The 17,056-nt window shown below is 41.0% G+C and overlaps 2 protein-coding genes across 2 annotated transcripts; one reads left to right on the forward strand and one right to left on the reverse strand.

The window, feature by feature from the left end:
* Positions 1–1,104: 1,104 nt before the first annotated feature.
* shisa3 (shisa family member 3) lies at positions 1,105–5,028 on the reverse strand. The gene is made up of 2 exons (XM_078260227.1): positions 4,378–5,028; positions 1,105–2,214 (listed from the first exon to the last, which is right to left on the reverse strand). Exons 1-2 carry the CDS (start codon positions 4,646–4,648, stop codon positions 1,631–1,633), a joined length of 855 nt encoding a protein of 284 aa, XP_078116353.1. The 5' UTR covers positions 4,649–5,028; the 3' UTR covers positions 1,105–1,630.
* On the forward strand, positions 3,678–16,083 carry bend4 (BEN domain containing 4). The gene is made up of 6 exons (XM_078260228.1): positions 3,678–3,767; positions 6,648–7,422; positions 10,425–10,997; positions 12,062–12,153; positions 12,631–12,871; positions 14,290–16,083. The coding sequence occupies exons 2-6, from the start codon at positions 6,945–6,947 to the stop codon at positions 14,520–14,522; spliced, it is 1,617 nt and encodes a 538-aa protein (XP_078116354.1). The 5' UTR covers positions 3,678–3,767; positions 6,648–6,944; the 3' UTR covers positions 14,523–16,083.
* Positions 16,084–17,056: the final 973 nt, after the last annotated feature.

Genomic DNA, 17,056 nt, shown 5'->3' on the forward strand with positions numbered 1-17,056 from the left:
TGCCAAAACTATAATGAATGAATATATGTTTACAGTGTGGCCAACTAAACTCAAGTTGGTTCAAGAAGTCAATCAGAAGTAATTTCAAACAGATGGTGTATCTACGTATATTTTGCATTTGATTCTTCTTGTTCCATTACTGCAATATGTCAAACTGATCTGCTGACAAAGGAATAATGCCAAAAAGGCACATTTTGTGATCGCCTAAATACTTGATGGATTTTGTTATGAGAAGAATGTTTTCAGAAGTTTTGGACCCAGAATTTATTTAAATTTCTGTAAAATCTGTAAGACAGAATAAAGTAAAAGCCTTCAGCATGAGTAATAATCAGGACTCTTAACTTGGAAAAGAAACTTGAAACTTTTGAGGCCTGGCGAAGATATAAAAACATTATACCTATCCAAAAGATTTAGGATATGTCATCAAAACTTGTTCACAACTTGTATTTTCCTTTTTATAAGCAGAGCGTGGAATGTGAGAATTGAAGCTCGACCTGACAGCCATGAGTATGAACAAGACCTGAAGAAGTTAACACTGAAATCTGTCAAGTAAGTTGTATTTTGTGATCAAACAGTCCGGTGGTAACGGCACAGACTTGAATGCTGCAGCAGACATCCTCTGACTGAGCAGGTTTCATGACACACTGATTGCCAAGCCTATTTCACAGTCAGATAACTGGAGAACAGAACAGTCTTTGTGGAGATTTTGCTATACCTGTTGGTGCAACCCAAACCTCTATTTCTGGGGCGAGTTGTTTTTAACGCTGTGACCAGGCCATGCTCATTGAACACTGACAATGACTGATCTCAGAGCTGCATTCCTGCTGTGAAGTCTGGCGCAAGAATGAGCGACAGGTAGTGAGCTGCTGTGCAGGCCCGACCGCTCCGGTTTCCTTTTTTTGTCTGCGTGATGATGAGGCTTCTTTCAGAGCACAAAAATATCATTTAACAGACTTCACATGTATCCGTGCACAGAAGGTACTGAGAAACATTTTATTTGCTGTAAATTAGGGAATCAATATGACAACCCTACTCTGGGTATAATGCCTGTACAACATCTTATAAAAGTCAATTTCCTCCTAAATAAAAATGTCAATGTCAAGTCCTCCCCTCTTTCAGAGGTCCTTGCGATTGTCAAAAAACAATATTTCCCTGGTTTCCAACATCTATTTCTAAAAATGAAACAATGCTCAGAGTTGCAGTGTTGGTGCCGTCGGCGTGTGCAGTATTTCAGTTTTTGGTTTCTTGAGGAAGGTTTGTGATAGATTTTAGTCTGTATTGTAAGCTGTCACCTTGAAAAACAGCCGGTGTAAAAAATAAAATATAAGGCTAATGAGGTGTGTTTACAATATAAAATAAAAGTGCACAAGATTCAAAACTGTTGCTGCATCTAACAGGTCTGTTGAACTCTGATGTGTCCTGTGATGCAGAAGGGGGAAGCGCCTCAGGCCAGGCAGCTTTGTCGCACTTTATCCCTTGTCCTCCTGTTGCGCTCTCTGTGTCCATTCAGCTGGCCCAGGCCTTCCACCCAAACACCACCAGCTGTGTTGTAGTGTGTTCATCCTCGCAGGCTCACAGCCAACCATGTACAAATCTTGTATTCCCTCTACTTCCCCTGCTGGGAGCCTAGTCAGCTCTGTCCGAAGTCGGCGAAGCCTTTGGCCGCTGAGAAGGCGTCGGGCTGCAGGGGGAAGAAGTACTGCTGTGGCAAGAGGAAGCTCTGAGAGGGGTGAGAGGGCATGGAGGGCTGGTGGAGATGTAGCTGAGTGTGGGTGGAGGGCAACGAGTGCTGGATGCTTGCTGACATTGGTGCTGGTGGGGATGTGTAGGGGGGAGGTGGAGGTGGAGGCAGAGTCTGAGGGGTCTGGGTGGGGGTGGAGGCTGACGAGGAGACGGTGGCAGACACCAGGCAGCCGTGCTGCTGCCCTTGACCTCCGAGAGAAAACCTCCGCATGGAGCTGCCGCCGCCAGCCGAGCTGGAGCTGGTGGTGGCCGTGCTGGACTGTCGCGATGGGGCGCGGAGGCTCGGGGGGGCGGAGGTGAGGATCATGGGGATGGTTTCGCCCTGACAGCTACGCAGAGAGAAGCGAATGGGCTGCTGGGTCGGCTGCTTGGGCCGCAGGCAGGTGCAGCAGTAGACGGCCACCAGAGAGCCGACCACGACGAAGGCGACAAAGATGCTTCCCACCATTAGGAAGGGCACGTAGATGGGCTCTGGGGACGGAGGAGACACAGGCAGGTTAGGATCAATTATGGGAAGCACCTTAATGGGACAGAAAGCTGCAGGTTATTATAATGTGTCTACATGTAACAAAACAGCTGACATAGTTGGTGTTCTGATTTTCTACATTCACTGCCCTGAAGACACAAAAAAAAAACTGAATAGCTAAAAATCGTTATAAAAACTAAATAAATCAAAAATAAAATACATTATTTTTAACACTTTACTTTAACTCCACTATTTAACATTTAATAGCACTATACAAACAAATATGAATCGATTAGTTTTCAATACTAAATTAATCGCCAACTATTTTGATAATCCATTAATCGGTGGGAGTCATTTTTTTACGGAATAATTCCAAAGATTCTCTGATTCCAGCTCCTTAAATGTGAATATTTTCTAGTGTCTTCACTCCTCTGTGACTGTAAACTGAATATCTTTGAGTTGTGGAAAAAACAACTAATTGATTAATCAAGAAAATGATTGACAGATTCATTGACAAAGAAAATAATTGTTGGTTGCAGCCCTACAAATATCTGAGTGTTGTATGACGCTATAATCTAATTTTAAGCAGATTTGTCTGTCAATACAGCAGCCTCCACTTATGGATGCTTAGGAGTCATAACATTAATACATTAAACACATATCTGCTTAAAACTACATTGAAGTGCATTATAAATGTGTATGTCGTGCTTATAGAGTTGTTAAAGTAACCTTTTGGTCGCTAAAAACTGCAGCCTGTCCTGCTGTTTATGGTGGCTAAAACATTATTTTAATTAATCAGATAATTTCTTTTAAGTGCTTCATAGTATTATTAACAAAACCTAGCAGACCCATTCCTGGTGGAAAACACAAACAGCTCAAGTTACACAGTGAAGCCCATTTGCACTTTGGGAGGAAATCAGCGATTTTGATAGGGAAAAAATAGGAAATTGTGAGCAAACAGTCCATTCAGTTAAAGCCCCATAGTTAATCAGTTCGGGAAATTTAAAGAAAACCTTTAAAGAAAAAGAAAACGTTGAGGGTTAAAGTGACCGATTATTAAGATATCACAACTAACAGTGAGTTAATGTAACACTTTGAGTCTGTTAAAGGTTTATAGAAGCCAAAGAAAATGAGTTGCTGCCTCACTGTGTTGTGATAACTTTGGTTGGCAAATCCAAAGTGAATGTGTTTAATATTTGGCAGCACAATAAGCCGGCTTGTGTGGTAAAAGTTTTTGAATACATTCCTGCATTGTGATCCAACTTAATCTTAACTAAGTTTTGTGCAACTTTCTGCTTAAGAATTTGTAAAGAGTTATAGCAAAGAGTATAGAAGAGGTACTTCTATACTCTTGGGTTATTGTTTAAAGAACATTTGTTGAGTGACTGACAGGCCGCGTCATCAAAAACTCCTCTAGTTTTCCTTTTTATCCTGATAGCAATCTGCAGTGAGTTCAGGTCAAATGAAGCCACAGAAGCTGAGAGAAAAAGGTGCTGGAAACGTTAGTGGAATAAGCTGGAAAGGCATGAAAACCTTAAAACACCAGTATGGATAAAAGGTGAGACACAAACAACGTTCTGTCTAAAACAGACCATATAGGCTACTTCTAAGAAGGGAAAAAAAATGCAGGGATTTAAAAAAAAAAACAATTTAACACACAGTAACATGTGTTTAATAGTGCAAATGTCGTCCTTTGTTCTCCCACAGAAGAGACCCTTAGTGTCTTTTTTTGAGTAGATGAACCAAATTTTCAGAATAGCATCTTATTTCTCATAATTTCACACGACAGCAGTCTGTCTGGTCTGATGGTTTGAATCTGAGGTGTCCTTGAGCAAGGCACTGAAACCTGCTTTCTTCTGTTTATTGATGTTGTTCAGCTGACCTCTGACCTCTTCAAACCTATTTTAAAGATCAACCAGACTGAATAAGCCATGAATTAGACAAAACGTGTATGCATCTGTTTACTTTATTTATAATTTCATTTAGGTTCAATACTATTGATTTAGGACTTTATACATGATGTATTTGTGGTGTTTGTTCCCAACCTAATTCAACTCTGAACTAATGTGTCTTTTCACGTGAAGTTTTGCTAAAATGCTGCATTTTGGGGAAACCTTGATAACAGCATTTTTTTTTTAAGTAAGTACGTTTAAAACTCCTAAACTTACGGGCTGCAAACTCGGTGTTCTCCACCTCCCTGTCGTTGGTGCAGCTGCCCTGGTCAAGCCGTGCGTCCGCGGCCGCGCAGCAGTAGCGCAGCGAGCAGGACCCGCAGCACACGGTGGCGTCCATGGTGTCAAAGTCCTCCGGACACTGGAAGCCATCATGATAATTCCCATTAGCGTCCAACCAGCCGTGGCAGTACTCCCCCTGTGCGTCCGATATCCGCAGATTCCAGGTCAGATATCCCAGCAGCAGGCAGTTCAGCAGGCGCATCATCCCGGCAAGCCGTGGGGTTTACGTCCTGTGGGCTTCAGCTCCCGGCCGCCGAGTGTGTCGGTCCGGGTTAGAGACTCTTCATTGAGACGAATTCACTGAAAGAGAAACGCAGCGATCCAGAGGTGTAAAGTTATGTTACCGTCATCTTTACACCATCCAAATCGTTTTGAGCCAAAAGTTCCCAAATATCAATGTGAGAAAATCCTTAGGCTAATTGAATCTTCTGTCACTTTTTAAAATATCATCACTGAACTTTCTTCTCATCCAAACATGTCAAACAATCTGCTCCTGGTTTCTCTTGTTCCTAATCGCGTTGCTCCTGCGGGCGTTTGTTGATGTCGGTGCAGAAGTTGTGCGCCCACCTCACTGATGAGTTGCTGCTTTTGTGACTCTAGCTGTGCACGCGCGCACGTAACCCCCATTTAACGGACGTGCGCGTTCACGTGGTGGTGGTAGTGGTCGCATAACCGCAAAGGTGCACAAATAACATGCATACATGATCTTACCGAGTTTATTCTGCCGGAGAGGAGACCCACTAGTGCAGCAGCGTATAGATTTGAATAAAATCATGTTTTACATTTAAGACCAAACAATGTCTAAAAACAAACAAACAGGACCATATCATTCAGAGAAAAAAATTAAAGTGAGACTACGTAAAAATATCCTCCTAACAAATGAAAAGTTGAATCCATAAATAATGCACACCTTTGCTATATTGACTACAGGTGTAGGCTAGGCTACTTGGTCTGCTATGGCCTACTGTTAGTTAAAGCTTAGATACCAGACTGACCCAGTTTGTGGACATTATGACTCGTTTTTATTTAGCATTTATAATGTTTATGCTTGCATTTGTGGAGTGTCTTTTTAATATGTTACCTGTCCAGGCACTGCAGGTGAAAATTAACCTTCTAAGCTAATTCTGTCATATTTCTGTTAAGAAGAAGAGAGTGTAGTCCCTGAAGAATAAACAAACCGAACTAAATCATTATCCTATAGCCTACTTCTCACTTTTTTTGTCCGATAAAGTCTCTGTTCAGTGAAAGTAACAGGCTCACTTTAATGCATGTAAATAAATATGTAGGCCTGTGGCTAATTCAAGGAGGAAGTAACTTAGAGGAAGTTACAACTTTTTGCAGAATAATTTACAAACATGTTGTCTGTCTGACACTGCATTCAGATGCTCCGTTATTTTCTGTAAATGTTTGACTCGGTCGTTAATGAAAATCACCACTTAAAGGTTATTGTTTCAGCCTATCAATGTTTTTATTCAGACCATTCCTTCAGGCCTATACATCTTTTATTATTAACTTATACAGCCATGTTCAGTTTGGTGTCTAGACACAATATTGACTAAGCACTTGCATGTGTTTTGATATTACACAGAAGCAAAAATACCGACCTGTCTGGGCTGTTGAAACGGAGAGAAAAAAATATTTATGTTAATCAGCAGCAGGTCTTTTCATTCCTCCATCTATTACATCTTCTGTTTGTAACCTATTGATGTGGCGCCCCCATGTGGTACTGCAAACTTTTAGGTCTGCAGGCTACCAGACAGCTGCTACACCAGCCTTTAAACTATAAAGGATTTAAAACATGAGATAAATTCTGACAGTTTGCCTTCTAACTATAGGCCTAGACTACTTATAAAAGCAGGCCTCTAACTATGGATCCGAAATATAAAACAAAATGTGGAATTCAGGAATTAAAGGCTATGAGATTATATTTCCTTTTTGTTGTTGTTGTTTTGTTCCGTTTTATTGATCCAATAGACTATAGGCATACATTTTGTTTATTTTTTTGGCGAAATCAAAAATAGGCAAAATAAAAGCTATTTTCTATTGGATAATTTTCTCGTTTTAAGTAGCCTGGATTCCATGGTGTAGATGGCCTTTTCTTTCATTTGCGCTCGTGTTGCTCTATTAATGCTCTGAGCTCAGTGGCAAAATGGCCTCTGCCTTTTCATTTGTAGAATTTCATTCTGCGTTTTTTTCGTTTCCAGATTGTACAACTGCTATAGCGCTCGTTGTTCTCTGTGGATGGTGGCTACAAAGGAGGCAGGCAGCGGCGCACAAGTCCCGCCTGTATTTCCCTCTGGAGGAGTCTCAGTATCTGCGTTCCCGACTGGGGATTGGAGCGGCGGCTTGTCAGTAAATGAGCCCACCCTCCACACAGTGTGTATGAGGGAAACCGAGCCAGACAGTGACGGATCTGGTCCTACAGTCATCAGCTGCCTGTCACACCAGCACGCCACAGTACCGACCCGGAGCCTTCCGCCGCGCTGTGACACCTGGCGGGGATGGAGGGAGAGATGCAGCCCGCAGATGAAGGGCCCTGCGCCCCGAAGATGTGCCGACAACAACGGGGTCCGTACAGCACCCTAAAAACCTTCCAGAGCAAACGGTCGGCGGGCAAGTCGCGCTTTGACAGGTCCGCTGTGGTCGAGGTGCCTCTGTTTGGCGACGGACATCACTTCACTTTCCATCCCGAGCAGCAGCATCATTTCCAGCCGCACCATCATCACCATCACCACCAGCGTCTGCAGCAGCTCCACCAAACCAGCGTCGCAATCAGCAGCAGCAGCAGCAGCCAACAGCATCACCCGACGCAGCAGCAGCAGGGTCGTTTCCCATGTGAGAACAGGCCCAGCAGCAGGGTCCCGACATCCACCTCAGCGGCGGCGGCAGCATCTCCTGGTACCCAGCAGCAGCAGCGCGCCAGCAGCGGCAGAGCGGAGCCCAGATTGTCTCCAGACTGCACCTATGGTATCAGCTCAGGTGTGTTTCAAACTTGTTCAGAGTGAGTGGTGACTCCTGGTAATATGTGGAGATCTGCTCCATCTTTTAAGTAGGCCTATTATTAATTTAGATTTGGGATGTTGAGACTTTTCTGAGCTACATGTCCTCAGATTGTCTGGATTCTAGTGTATATTTTGGGTTTTTGCTGCCCAGATATTTGAGCATAAATCTTCTACAGAGTCAATAAACTTGAATGGAAGATTAAAAAATGTCATTAAATTCAAGCATCTCTTTTGTTTACCTGAGCTTCGTGTTTTTGTTCAAATTCCTTCTTCTTTCTCCTCCTGTCAGCAGTGATTGATTTGCTGCTGTAATGAGAGCAGCCATGATTGAATCTCCAGCATGCATGTGCTTGTCTGTCTATGTGTGTGTGTGTGTGTGTGTGTGTGTGTGTGTGTGTGTGTGTGTGTGTGTGTGTGCAAGAAGGGCCCTCACAATCTCCAGTTGAAACACATTGTTCCATGCTAATTTTTCTCCTCAGCTGCAGTTCATTAGAGGGCTATGCAGGCTCAGGAAGAAATGTGTTCCCCGTGTGGAGGGCGGGTCCATGGGAACTAACATTAAGATGAAAGCAATGAACCTAATCCTGGCAGTTACAAAATTAAACATTACATCTCATCCTCTAATCAGATATTAATCTCTTTATCACTGCTGGAAGCATGAGTCTCAATTTGCTGCTGGTTATTGTTGCTTTACAGACAATCGAGTGTTCAGTCTGAGCTCAGGTTGCACTGTATTAACTCACCTAGACCAACATGAGAATTGGAAAATGTGTGCATAGTATCACAGGTTTAATCTAGAAATAGGCATTAGTTTCATATATTTAACCCACTTCAATCTGTGAAAGAGTAGCCAGATTTTTTTGTTAGTATAAAGCCCAGGTTTCAGTGTTGATGACCCATTGTTTGCATCCCTTCTGGCAAGCACGTGGTCCTGATTTCAGTTATGAAATAATCACACAAAACCATATTTCCTCTGCTTATATTACACATGATCCAATTCCAGCTAAACGTGCCATGCATTCTTACTGATAATGACACATCAAAGTGATTTGTATCTGCATGATGGGAGCAACTTAATGTCTCTCTCATGGCTGGAAAAAAAATAAAAAATAACTTGATGCACTTCTCATGAAGAGAGGCAGCAGGGACCCCTGGACCAAGCAATCAGTTCAGCACACAATAACACAAATTGCATTGAAAAGCTGTTCCCAAAGAGTTGTGATTAAAATAAATGGGGCTCATAAATTTGCCTCTGCCGAGCGTGTTGTTTTTAATGAAATTTTATGAGGCTCTCAGCTCACAGTGCCACAGAACTGGTGAGAGCAGAGAAGAAGGTGGGGGGCGCAGGCGAATGATATCAGATACATCTTGACGGGTAAACAGAGACAGCACGCATATTAATAAATGCAACACATCTGCGCCAGGCTGATAGACACGTCTGAGCGAGTGGCAACGCAGCAGTAGCCGCCTAGAACTCATTTTGTCTCTGTGTATATTTGTGTGTGTTTGTGTGAGGACAGTGGACTCATAATCATTACACCGAGGTGTGTGTGAGATCATCTCATTGAGACGTGCCCAGACTACCAGGGAAACTGTACACTAAGGCTCGTTTCTGGACAATGGCTTTGTGCTGATTTTCTTTGCTCGGCTGGGTTTGGTCACAGCAGATTCTGTGACTTTAGAGTTTATTGACATCTGAATAAATCAGCATAATCAAGCTGACATTTATGAGCAGAGGAGCCTACTGTATGTGGAACGCTTTGGCAGGAAAAGGGAAAGAAAAGGGAGGCAGAAAGAACCAAAACCAGTGAGGACTAAACACAGAATCACTCACATTGTTTCCACAAGTGTATCTGCTGCTTTCCAATAGGAAACTTCCTTAAGTTTCAGCAGTAGCCTACATCACTTAAGTACTATACTTTTGAGGTACTTGTACTTCCATTCTATGCTACTTTCTGCTTCTCATTCACTACAATTCAGAGGTAACTTACTGGATACTTTTCAGATTTCAGTTTTGCATTAAAAAACATGATTTGAGCTTAAATAATAGAATGCATTAAATAAAATAAAACCAGTGGTTACCAACCTATTGGCTTGTGACCCCTTTCAATAAAGCCATGTCTAGCTGGGGCCCCTTTTCACGTTCAGATGTCTGAGTTCCGTCGGCAGATCCAAAAATGTCCCCTCTACCTTTCTCACATGGCTTAATTAAACAAGTTTTTGAGGCCCAGAGGTCAAGTTATCCAATATTACACAATAAAAGCAAATATGAGATAACAGTCCAAAATAGCAAAAACCTATTTATTTTATCAGTAAAATGCTGCTTACACATTGATGCATTAGTATTAACAATCCAATGATGCCAAGTATAAAATTATAACAGTCACAGGGGACATTTTACTGCAAGTACTTTAACTTTAAGTACATTTAGCTAATAATAACTTCAGTACCTTTACTTGTAATGTAGTTTTTTTACATTGTTGTACTGATACTTAAAGATTCAATAGGTAACTTTTATAAAAATATCTTTTGTCATATTTTGTAATATAAGAACTGTTTATCCTGAGATTAGTACATGAGACAGATAATCTGTGAAAAAATAATCACTGTCAAACTAGGCAGCGCTGATCAAATATGAATCAAGATTATGTTACTGCATTGTCTACTTCTCACCTCAAATGTTTTTAACATGACGACTGGGTTACAAACTTTCTCATTTTACAGCTGAACGGGGTGTGTGTGTGTGTGTGTGTGTGTGTGTGTGTATTTCAGGCCTGTGTGTAATAACAACAGAGTGTAAATTGTAATTTACCCATTGGGGATCAATAAAGAGTATAAATTATAAAATTATTATTATAAACAGTACACTAAAATATGTTTCTGAAAACATTGCTCTAAAACAAAACATTCTACAAGATGACTGACACTGTTTAAAGGCACCTGTCTCTGACCTCTGGATTTTCCCTCTCTCTGCCGTAGAGAATCGTCTCATCCTGGATGCCTTTGCCCAGCAGTGTAGCCGAGTCCTCAGCCTCCTCAACAACGGCCGTCTCCTGGAGCCCTCCTCCTTCACCTCCAACATCAAGCTGGAGGAGGGGCCAGGGGCGGTACAGGGGCTTCACTGCTCCTCACTGGGGAAGACCAAACCTGAAGAGAGCTCTTCCACCACAGACCCAGAAGAGGAGGCCCAACAAAGCCATTTGAACCAACAACAGACCTCTGCCGTTCTTCGCATCTTCACAGACTCCCTACAGAACTATCTGCTCTCAGGACCGCCGCCGCAGCAGCAGCAACATCTGGCTGCCGGTCTGGAGGATGAGCAGTGTCCGTTGGCGGAGCCCGGCTCAGGGTTGTCTCCTCCAAGACATAATCTGGGAGGCTGGGGCTCACCGACTCCGTCAGAGTCGTACGGCCACCCTTCGTCCACACTGCCTGAGGAGGAAGAGGAGGAGGAGGAGAGCTGCTGTCCACGCTGCCTGGAGTTGGAGCAGGAGGTGCTGTCGCTGCAGCAGGAGAACGAGGAGCTCCGCAACAAGCTGGAGAATATCCCAGGTGCAGTAGTGAGAGCCTGGATCCACAGGGTTTTGAGGTCTATTCTTTGGGATGGGTCAAAGATACAGAGATAACAGATGCCTAATCATAACCGTTTTTTCTGAAAAGCTAACGGGATGATAATAAGGCAGCATGGTCACATTCAGGATTAGCACTGATCCTGTTTTAATTGTGACCAATCAGAGATGTCAAAGATGTCAGATCAAAACCCGGAGCAGTGATGTATAGAAACACTACAATGTTCCAAACAGACAGGAACTCATCATGGAGCTTTGTGCACAGTTTCACCTTCGTTTTGAGTGTTCTCATTTAACTATTTGACACATACAGAGGCATTGATTCATTACCGTAAATGTCCTGTTTACATTAAGAAAAGAAGTCTTGGTTGAGATTTTGACCATTGTGCTCTTGTAATTTTCATACAAAGCATTGATAGACCTGAACAAGTTTCAAGTCACGTCTCAAAGACTTGACATGGACGTTGCTGTTATTTCAGTCTGGACAGGAGTGGTGGACAAACCGACCAACGTTGCCATCCCTGTAGCCACAGCGCTAGCATGGCTAAAAATAACGATAAAATGATTGTTAAAGTCAATAAAATAGCCAATACATTTTATGTAGATTGATTAATCAACTAATTGTTTCAATACTACTCATTTGTTCATGCTCTTTCTTTAATTAGTCATCTGTATCTGTCTGTATACAGTATATCTAGTAAAAATACTAATGCATTAATCAGTACCAAAGCTACACGAGTTTATCGTCATTACACCTTAATAACCTCAGTTTTTGTCTGTCATCAGTTTCAGAGAGCGGCATGCTCTCACTCTCTAATTGCATTACAGTGTTTGTGGCAACAGTCTTAATAGCATCTATTTTTATTACCTTTTCTGCTCTCCCCAAAGCATTCTCAGCTCCCCTGTGTTACCTTAACCTATATTGCACTAAAACGGCTAATTTGATCTGCACATGATTGTTAAATTATACAGAAGATGGGTCATCTCTTTGCTTGCAGGACATTTTGACAGTGTATTTGTATTTATGGTAATGTATGTTTTATGCAGTTCCCTGTCAAAAGGCTCTCGACTACTTCAAGACTGTTCTTGAGTTCCACAACCAACTGGTCCAGCCGATGCCAGAGGAGCAGCTCACAGAGGTGAGGAAACAAGCAGCAGTATTATTCACAGCTATTTGAAGCATGTGTGATCAGTAGCATACAGTATATTTAAGTGTAAAAATACAACATCACATCCTTCCCGCATCAGTAACTTCTTCATTGTGCTAATTGTGCTGTTACATTGTGTGAAAATATGAAATTAAAGCAAACTCTGTCTCTGCAGGAAGAAGAGCAGCAAACAGTCTTTGAGGTCTGTGTTTTTATTCAAGCATTTCTGTTGTTTGAGAACATAAAGGATTTCAGTGTATATTCATGTATTTTCTTTGCCTGTAAAGTCAACAGGAAGTGGTAGCAAATTAGTGAAATTGAAATTAGATAATGTGCACCCTAAAAGAAGGTTAAAAGTAAATTTCAAATCTGACAAAACTAGACAATGCAGTCAGATTTGGAGCCAGGCTGTGGACATAACTGAGCGCCTTCTGACCATTACATCATCTGACCTCCTCTTCCCAGCAGGGCAGTAAGCAGCTCTTGGAGAACTACCCTCTCTTCATCTCTAATAAGCAGTGGGACGAAGCCGTCAACTCCTCTAAGAAAGATGGCAGGCGGCTGCTGCGCTACCTGATTCGCTTTGTCTTCACCACAGACGAGCTCAAGTTCTCCTGCGGTTTGGGCAAAAGGAAGCGTTCGGTCCACTCAGGAGATCCAGGCCTGGAGAGACGACCACTCAACCCCGTCAAAGTCAGCTGCCTCAGAGGTACACAGCCGGAAAATGTCTGTTGAGTTAGAAGAGTGTTTGCATTGTGCTTCAGTCTGGGATACATTATCGGTGTTTGGTGTTTTAAGCCCCTAACGTCGTCTTCCAGGCACCAGGATGAGGCAATGGTTAGGGTTAGGTGCCTTGAAGTCGACGGTCGCAGCGCTGCCAAAGTCGACACTGGGGGCTTAAAACACCATTGAGCTACATTATCATTGAAACACTGTTAGAACTCGTACCGTTGTCCTACAGCCAGAAGCTCTGTCAAAAGTCTACATATAAAATGTTTGTGTCATTTGAGTGATGTAGTGCCATGCTTATTAGAGTACTCCACTTTTACAGCTTATGTTTCAGACTTGAAAAGCAGCAGCAGCTATCAAGTGAGCTCATTATTTATGGGCTCATAACAACATTAAACCGAGACTTATCTTGTTGACTTATGTCGGTCTAAGATCTGATACATTCGTGGTCCATTCGTGTTTTTAGTTGTAACCGATCAGATTCAACTGATCACACTTCATGTTTTCTTTTTCTTTTCTTATTCTTCTCCTACGCCGATTGATCATTGCACTTTTCAACAACAAGGCATTTCAAAGTGTTTCACTGACAGAAAAAGTCTAACTCTAGCCTTGAGCGTAACTACTATTTCATTCATTTCCACTGCTTCACCATTTATTATTTAAACCTGCAATAATAGTATTTTTTCGGCCACTTTGGGGGCAGCAGAAACAAATTGTGAGCACAATACTGACCTACCATCACCTGTTAAGTTATAGTGAACGTGTTAATTTACACATTCTGCAGTTACGGAGCAACATGATCAATCATTTAAAGTTGTGTTTTAATGTCCATCTGATCAAAGTATGTCTAACATTCACTCTTCTATTAGCTCTGTGTTTGGTCACTGCCAACTCTTGAGGGAAATATCTGGCTCTTTAGATTCTAAATGCTCCACTATGTTCACAGGCTAGTCTTTAACTGTGTCTGTCAGCTGTCGGTTTGGTGCCGAGCATTTAGTCAGTTTTTAGAGCTCTTTCTCTTATAACTAAAACAACACTATGAGAGCAGTAAGAGTGACCTAAAACAGTAATGTTGTGGGCCTGACATAAACAATGAGCTGAAACTCTCTTTAAAGCTCATTGAAAAACAGCTGCTGCAAATTCAGGTGATAATTCTCTGCAGGTTTCATATAGTCACATTGTCATTTCATACATTGTTATCATAAAAATCTCAATTATGATCATATAAATAAGAGATTGAGCATTAATTCCTTTTAATGTGAATGTCACCTGTGGTGTCACACTAAAAACCTCATGCTTTTTGAAACCCTGGTACAAATCAAGGAGTACTTTGATTTCTAACTATTAAAAAAAAATATATATATATACATTTTTTGTTATTGAAAATCTTCTTGCCAGAGTTCATCCGGATGCACTGTGCCTCAAACCCAGACTGGTGGATGCCCTCAGAGGAGCAGATCAACAAAGTGTTCAGTGATGCCGTCGGTCACGCTCGTCAGGGCCGAGCGGTCGGTACGTTCCTGGGCAGCAGCGGAAGCAGCACCAGCAGCCTCTATATGGACGGCTTTGATGGACATCTGTCACAGGACGAACTGTATTTGAAAGGCTGCCAGAACGGCCAATCGGACTGAAGTTAGAGGAGAGATTAAAGACAAATGCCGGAAATGTAGCTGTACAACAACATATCCCAAAACGCTGACCTGAACCTGTCACTTTACACAGTGAAGAAAACATTCCAGAAGAAGTTTATCATACACAGAATAGAACTCCAGTCTTGCTGAAGAAGTTTGAATAGTTTGTAGCTGTTTTGCCATTTTTATACCTACAATTTTGTTCTTTGTTTGTTTTAGTCAATATTTGACTCTTAAGGTGTTTTAAACTTTTTAAATTTCAGTCTTCCACTTGCTACGTTTTTTCTATGGTTTGCTGTTTTGAGCAGCTGTGTCACTATCACTGGAGTTTGTTTTGTTTTGTGTTTTTGGGTTGAAGTCCCAGTGAGTTTATTTTTTCAATTTACACGCTTACCTTAAGGTCATCAGGAAGCTGTTTTAGTAAATGTCGCCCAAGTTAGAGACTTATTGCATCCATCACTGACATTGCGCCCTCCATCACGGAAAGTAGCATTTAATATTTTTCTGCCAAATTCTGCGTCATTGGCGAAGCACCTTTACTTGCAACCCTTCAATAGGAGTGCCTCGAACAAAGTCATGTTTTGTTACCTGTAGTGTTTGCACTTGTTTTTCTCAATTTGAATCACTTTAGATGTGTCAAGTTATAAAAAAGAAAAAGTGGTTGATCTGTTTTGAACTTCCTGCAGCAGATTTCAAGATATGCAACTGAAAAGAAAGCCGTGCGTCATATTGCAGAACAGTCAAAGATATTAAGAGTTCAATAACTGCAGAATTCCTTACATCTGGTTTACAAGAGGTCTCCTAAATTAGTTTGAAATGCTGTAGGCCTATATGGCAGCGATATAATGCTGATCTTTTTTCCATTAAATAAAGGTATTCTAATAAATAATAAAATGAATAAAATGCAGATTTGCAGAAAACAACAATAACACAGTGGATAAATACCAAGAAGATTGTTTCTATTTTATGCTAATTTCTGCACTTTCTTTGCTCTATCATAGTTTATTTTATTCATTCTGTTGCAAAAAGTCTTCAACTGCATTTAAATTGCATTTAGTTTTTCATCAGTGAGAAGACTTTTTGACTCTGGATGAATTAATGACACCATATAATAATGCCTTAAACTTGATTCAAGTCAAGTGTGTTATCAGTCACGTAATCACAATATGGGTTGTTGGCCCAAGTGGAGCACTCCTTTCTTATTTGCACTTTTACGTGTCTCGTTGTGGCTACAGCCGTCCCACAGGGAGGAGCCCTTGAACAGTATTTAACCATTCTTATTCTTTGACTTTGTTTTTATTTTATTTGGTCCTCAATCACATCATGACGCCGTTTTCTACGTTTTGAATGTACCAGATTTATTATGTCAGTTTGCCACGTCGACAGTGCTGTGTAAATGTGTAATATAAAGTACAGTATTGTGTGAGGTGTTCTTGAAATACCACGTCTCTCTCTTTAAAAGCCAAGTAGAAAAGTGCCACAGAAACCTTAAACAGTTGGATTCTGTTGTTGTGTTGCTGTTCTGAATGTGAGCATTTATTTGTATTTACTCCCTCAAAGTGGCTGTTATCAACACTGTGAAACATCAGTAGGATTTTTACAAATCTAATAGCTTCTGTTGTTTTTTTATTTATAATAAATACAATAAGCACTGAAGTTGAAAGCTTGCTTTGATGAATATCTATGTATCTACTGTTTAAAGTGTTGGGCAAACTTGTCAAATGGCATTATTCTAGACATTTTTTAATTAAAAAAAGTAAGAAAGATCAGTTCAAACAGGACAAAAGTGTTTATTTACAGTAAAGTTTTATTTCTGTCATTAAATAGCATCAAATCTATGACTCCATGTGATGCATTGGCTAGTTAAAATGTGTTTTGACTCACTTGAGTAAATATGGCATATAGTGCCTATTTTAAATGTTTCCACTCACATTTGATACAAAGTAACCATTGGACATTTGGGATCTGATCCATAAACAACAATCAGTTTTTCTGATGTAGTACTGTATGGATATTCACTTATTTGCAAACAGTGGTCAAAGAAGTGCTCATGTCTTTTACTTAGTAAAGATAGCAACACCACTATGTAGAAATATTCTGCGACAAGTAAAGGTCCTACAGGATGGTCCCTTTCTGAATGATATATCATATTCTATATATATCATATTCTATAACATTAGAATATACTGATGTATTAACCAGTAATAAACATTTTCATGTTATATGTGGTGGAGGTGGAGCTCATTTGAACTATTTTATAAGATGCTGGATATTTGAATATAGCACTGCTTCTTATTTTTTTAATTAATCATATGTTTTTAATACTGAAGTACAAGTACGTCAAAACTTTGCTTGAGTATATGTATTAAGTTACATTGCTCCACTGTGTGTAAGACAACATCTGCTGGTGATTTAACATAAATACAGAAATCCATAGCCCTTAATGGACTTTATGAAAGTGATTGTTATGTGGAGCTGAGGCTGAACATTAGGTTTAATACAGTAGTAGTCATATTTCCTTTGGATCCTCCTCT

The sequence above is a fragment of the Sander vitreus genome, chromosome 10 (genome assembly GCF_031162955.1).
Source record: "Sander vitreus isolate 19-12246 chromosome 10, sanVit1, whole genome shotgun sequence".
Classification (NCBI taxonomy): domain Eukaryota; kingdom Metazoa; phylum Chordata; class Actinopteri; order Perciformes; family Percidae; genus Sander; species Sander vitreus.

Excerpts from the sequence above, each read along its gene's own strand:
- shisa3 (XM_078260227.1), bottom strand. The coding sequence starts at position 4,648 with ATGATGCGCCTGCTGAACTGCCTGCTGCTGGGATATCTGACCTGGAAT. Across the intron at positions 2,215-4,377 it reads GAACACCGAGTTTGCAGCCC|AGCCCATCTACGTGCCCTTC; the intron begins GTAAGTTTAGGA and ends CTCCGTCCCCAG.
- bend4 (XM_078260228.1), top strand. The coding sequence starts at position 6,945 with ATGGAGGGAGAGATGCAGCCCGCAGATGAAGGGCCCTGCGCCCCGAAG. Across the intron at positions 10,998-12,061 it reads CAAGCTGGAGAATATCCCAG|TTCCCTGTCAAAAGGCTCTC; the intron begins GTGCAGTAGTGA and ends TGTTTTATGCAG. Across the intron at positions 12,872-14,289 it reads CAAAGTCAGCTGCCTCAGAG|AGTTCATCCGGATGCACTGT; the intron begins GTACACAGCCGG and ends TCTTCTTGCCAG.